This window comes from Pediculus humanus, genomic scaffold (assembly GCF_000006295.1).
Source record: "Pediculus humanus corporis 1103172107613 genomic scaffold, whole genome shotgun sequence".
Lineage (NCBI taxonomy): Eukaryota > Metazoa > Arthropoda > Insecta > Psocodea > Pediculidae > Pediculus > Pediculus humanus.
In genome coordinates this window covers 483518-488180 of record NW_002987227.1, presented here as the reverse complement: position 1 = coordinate 488180, position 4663 = coordinate 483518, and the positions used below count along the sequence as shown (strand labels likewise).

Genomic DNA, 4663 nt, shown 5'->3' with positions numbered 1-4663 from the left:
CATATTTTTATTAGTATTCTGCTCTCTTATATGTTCTTCGAGCCAAAATTCAATTCAAAACTGAAGAATGAGACGAAAAAAAAAAAAAAATAATAATAATAATAATAACGATGATAAAAAATAAAATTTTTTTTTTTTTCATATTTATTTATACTTTTATGTCTAAAATTTAAGGCTTAAACTTTACGAGGGGAATATTTTTTGAATTTAAACATTTGTCACAAACCCACTCGGCATATACTTCTGCAGTAAGTAATTGATAAGCAGGCTCCGTTAATCCCGTGCACATCCTAAAAAAATTAAAAATATTAATAAGTTACATGATTAAATTGAAATAAATAATTAAATAAAAGTTAATAAACGAACCTGTGAAACCAAAAATTACATCCGCTCTCGCAAAGAATTGCTTGGTCGTTATCATGAACTTCTTTATGACATATTCCACATGGGTAAATTGGTGGAGCGTTCGGATTTTGAGGATTAAATACCATGGGTTGATCGGGAGGATAAATTTTTCCCGCCGATACGGGTAGTGGCTTTGGACCGCCGAAACTATGGGGTCCCATCATGTGTGGTGGTACGTGACTCATTCCGGGAGGTGGCATCATTCTAGGTCCTAAACATCCACCAGATAGTCTCGGTCCGCAAGATGGGCCACACTGCACATTCGCACTACACGACATAGAGTTACCACCACAATTTGTCATATTATTATTATTGTTATTATTATTTGAATTACCACCACTACCACTGTTTGATGTACAATTTAATTGACCGCAAGGTGGCAAACTATTCGCCGCAGTCGTTGACGCACTACAACTGTTCGGACTAGGTCCGCAAGAGTTCGGGCTAGGGCCACAGTTCATTACAGTAGAAGTTTGTGTCATTGGTGATCCCATTGGACCGTTATGAATATTCATGTGCGGAGACCCCATCATTGGTGACCCTATGGGCGGCCCAGCGAGAGGTGATGTCATCGGGTTGCCAACCATATTATTATTAATCATGTTCATTGAATTATTTGACATTGGACTACCCATTGCTCCGTTAGGACCCATGTGTTGAGTTTGAGTCATTGGACTTCCCATAGAGCTACTGGGTCCTATTATGGCAGGCCCAGATGTCATCGGGCTTCCCATAGAATTTATTGGCCCTCCGTTCATCATTCCCATCATGTGCGGAGAACCCAACGGAGAATTCATTCCCAATGGACTACTCATAGGATTTCCAACCAAAGTCATTCCCATATTATTCATTGGACTAGACAACGGAGGTCCTATGTGTCCAATATTATGCGGACTATGCATTGGACTATTCATATGCATTCCCATATGCATATGATGTCCCATAATAGAGGGAGCTGACTGAGGTGGAGTATCATCAAATGGATTGGAGGCCACAATAGTATCTCCTAAGGCTAAAAATTAATTGGCATAATAATAATTAATTGATAATAAATCAAAATTTAATGAATTAAGCAAAAAAAAAATGTTTTGTAATTCTTACTACTCGGCTGCTGTGGCATAAGGTCTTGAAGGACTGGACTTTGCTGTGGTGTCACTGCTGCACTTGTTTTTCTTTTCTTTTTAGGATTAGTCAAAGGAATATTTGGGGGGTCAATAATAGGTGATTTAAATTCACCGATAATGCCACATGACATTCCTAAAATAAATAATTACACATTAAAACATCAATTTTAAAGTAGTAAAGTGTGTATTATGTATTTTAACAAAAAATTCATAAAACTACTTTTTATTTTTATTTTTTTCGTAAAAACAACAAAAGCAAACATTTACTTTAATGCTTGCATTAATTATTTGTAATAAAGTATAACCAATTTCTATTACTGAAACAACTACTGACAATTAATTTTTAATAATTTTTGATATAAAATATAAAAAACATAAATAAATTTTTCAGGTATAATAATATTTTTCAAATTACCTCCTGGTGGTACACCTGCCATTTTGACATCTGAAAGAGGATAGCAGGGACCTCTTTGCATGTGTGGAGACTCAGTTCCTGGACCCCCACATGGAAAATACATGTTGCTTTGCCCCCTAGACATACTAAAAATCGTAAAAGATTATCAATATATGTTTAAACTTTAAACACACATTATGCAGAAAATTATAGTCACTGCAATGCATTATATTAAAATTTCATGTGATATACTTATAAAATAAAATATTACTTTTAATATGTTTTTTTGATTAATCAAATAAACATAAATAAATAATTTGCTTTAAATATGTATAATGCATTTTTATAAACTTTCTTTTTTACCAATACTAGATTGGAAAATTTAAAACAATGTAATACCTTAATGATAATAATAACAAAAAGAGAAATTTTTGAACTTTTTCATTTACTTATGAACAATAATTTGACAGAAACACATTTATAAATAATGTGGTAAACAAAACAATTAAATGATGAAAAACTACATTAAGTAAAAACAAAAAAAACAAAAAAAAACAATATTATAAATTATTAAATTTTACCTTAAAACACGAAAGTTTTACTGCAAACAAATCTTACTTGAACATTTTGTTGATTTATTCCCAAAAAGCATCGGTTTCTACCCTTTTGTGAGCCCGCTAACTCAAGGGTTAAGGATATTTAATTTATAATTAGATGTAATGGGTCTAGGCCGCAGGGCTGTTACAGAAAAATTACGGCTCATCAACCTAATAAAAATAAAAAACATTAACAAAAACGAATAAAATATCATCATGTGTTCTTTCTCTTTAGAAACGAAAAATTTGAAATGAAGAGAATCGGTTTGTACCTCATTTTTAATTTTTTTTTCTAGCATTCCAGGTTAGAAAACATTCAGTAATAAGTTGAAACAATAAATTTTTTTTACTACGCGCATTATTACTCATAGAATTATAAATTTCTTAATAAAAATTTCAAGTTTTCAGTTAAAGTATATGCAAAATATTTTCCTTGCAGAAACGCACGCTACTCACGAGACGCCATTGTTTTTGATCATATTACAGCATCGCTATGTTGCCAAACAAACATTTTGATTTCTTTGTTTTTCTAAACCCACGTTAACTTTTCCCAACTTTTTGCTTTTGAAAGTTCGTGAACTCAGTGTTTTAATTGTTGACAAATGGCCGTTAAATTGAGAAAAAATTGAAAAACCTCTATAGTTTGAAATGTGAAAATAGTGTGAATTTGAGTGAATAAATATATGACAAAATTAAATTATTTATCTATGATTAATGCCTGAAAAAATTGGTTTACTCAATCGAGAATATTTTTTGGATGTGATATTTCTCCGTTTATTTTCCAAATTATTAGTGAACAACACAACTTTTTTAAATCAATGAAAAATAATTCTTGTGAAGGAATCCGAAACTTATTTACTATCTTATTAAGGCAAACATACGATAAGTTGAAAAAAAATTGTTGCCAAATAGTAAAATGCAGAAGAATAAGAACAACCGTGGCGACCAGAGTTCAAATAGTAGCGAAGTATCTGTTTCTAGCAATGAAGTAGAAATACCACAACCTAAAAAAAATTTGCAGCCTAACTCGTCAGAAGTCGCAAGTTATAAACATATGAGGAATGAACACGGTCAGATAATTGACGCGTTCAACGAAAACATTGAAAGAAAAGATGACGGTGATACGGGCATTAAAAAAGAAGAAGAAAAAGAAAAAAGTACAAGTAGCGATGATGGAAAAGTTAAAAGTTGTAAGTTTAAAATTTATATCGTTATAAACACGCCATTTTCACACGATAATTAATTATTTCTCTTCAGTAATTATGTAATCTCATACCTTTTACTTTCTCATAAATTTTCTTTTCCAATAACATAGTTTTCAAGTTGTCTTATAAATTTTGTTTTTTTTTTTTTTAATTACAAATATTTTATTTAGAATAAATTAAAATATATCTGTTTATGACAGTAAAATTATGGAATCAAAATAATTGAAAATTGAAGCAATTATTGGAATCCGCGGATAATACAGTGTACCAATTTTTAAATAACTAAAATTCGAAATTTCGGTATCAGTTTTTAAAATACTTTTAAAGTAAAATTTTATTAAAATTTATTAAAATCAATTCACTAAATTTCATTTTCAATGTCGATCTACATCATTTAAATATAAATTCACCGAAAATTTAAAGAATTTTTTTTCTACTTATTTCCTTACCCTTATTGTTTTTTACAGCTGATTCGGATTCAAATTCTAAAAATAATGCAACTCTTTCGAACAGTAAAACTGAATTGAGAAAAAAACGAAAATATAGACGACGGCCTATAACAATTTGTACGGCTAACTGTAGGTATGAAGTAGTTCGAAGGGTAGCTTATAGGTTTGGAATGAGAGAAGTACCTGAAGATGAGAGTTGGAATTTATTTTGGACTGATCTTTCTATATCCGTTGAAAGGTGTAAAGAAATGAAAAGGTTTCAAGTGAGAATAATTTAAGTTTCTTTTTTCAGAAGATTAATTAAATTATTTCCTCCCGTAAAATATTTATTGTGCAATTATAAAAAAATGATATTTTTGATAATTAAATTTACAGAAAATTAACCATTTTCCGGGAATGAGCGAAATATGTCGGAAGGATTTATTGGCAAGAAATTTAAACAGAATGCTAAAAATATTTCCCAAAGATTATTGTTTTTTTCCCAAAACTT

At 30.5% G+C, this 4663-nt stretch overlaps 2 protein-coding genes across 2 annotated transcripts in view; one reads left to right on the top strand and one right to left on the bottom strand.

The window, feature by feature from the left end:
- Positions 1–218: 218 nt before the first annotated feature.
- Phum_PHUM245670 (pygopus, putative) lies at positions 219–2068 on the bottom strand (the record flags this gene model as incomplete). Its single annotated transcript, XM_002426235.1, has 4 exons — positions 219–268; positions 386–1417; positions 1507–1662; positions 1945–2068. 4 exons carry the CDS (start codon positions 2066–2068, stop codon positions 219–221), a joined length of 1362 nt encoding a protein of 453 aa, XP_002426280.1.
- A 1367-nt stretch (positions 2069–3435) lies between these two features.
- Positions 3436–4663, top strand: part of Phum_PHUM245560 (uncharacterized protein) — a gene marked incomplete at both ends in the record, with an annotated part of 5701 nt that continues 4473 nt past the window's right edge. The window contains 2 exons of the mRNA XM_002426234.1: positions 3436–3709; positions 4192–4429. Of these exons, the coding sequence (XP_002426279.1) occupies positions 3436–3709; positions 4192–4429 (512 nt within the window). The remainder of the gene's footprint in view (positions 3710–4191; positions 4430–4663) is intronic.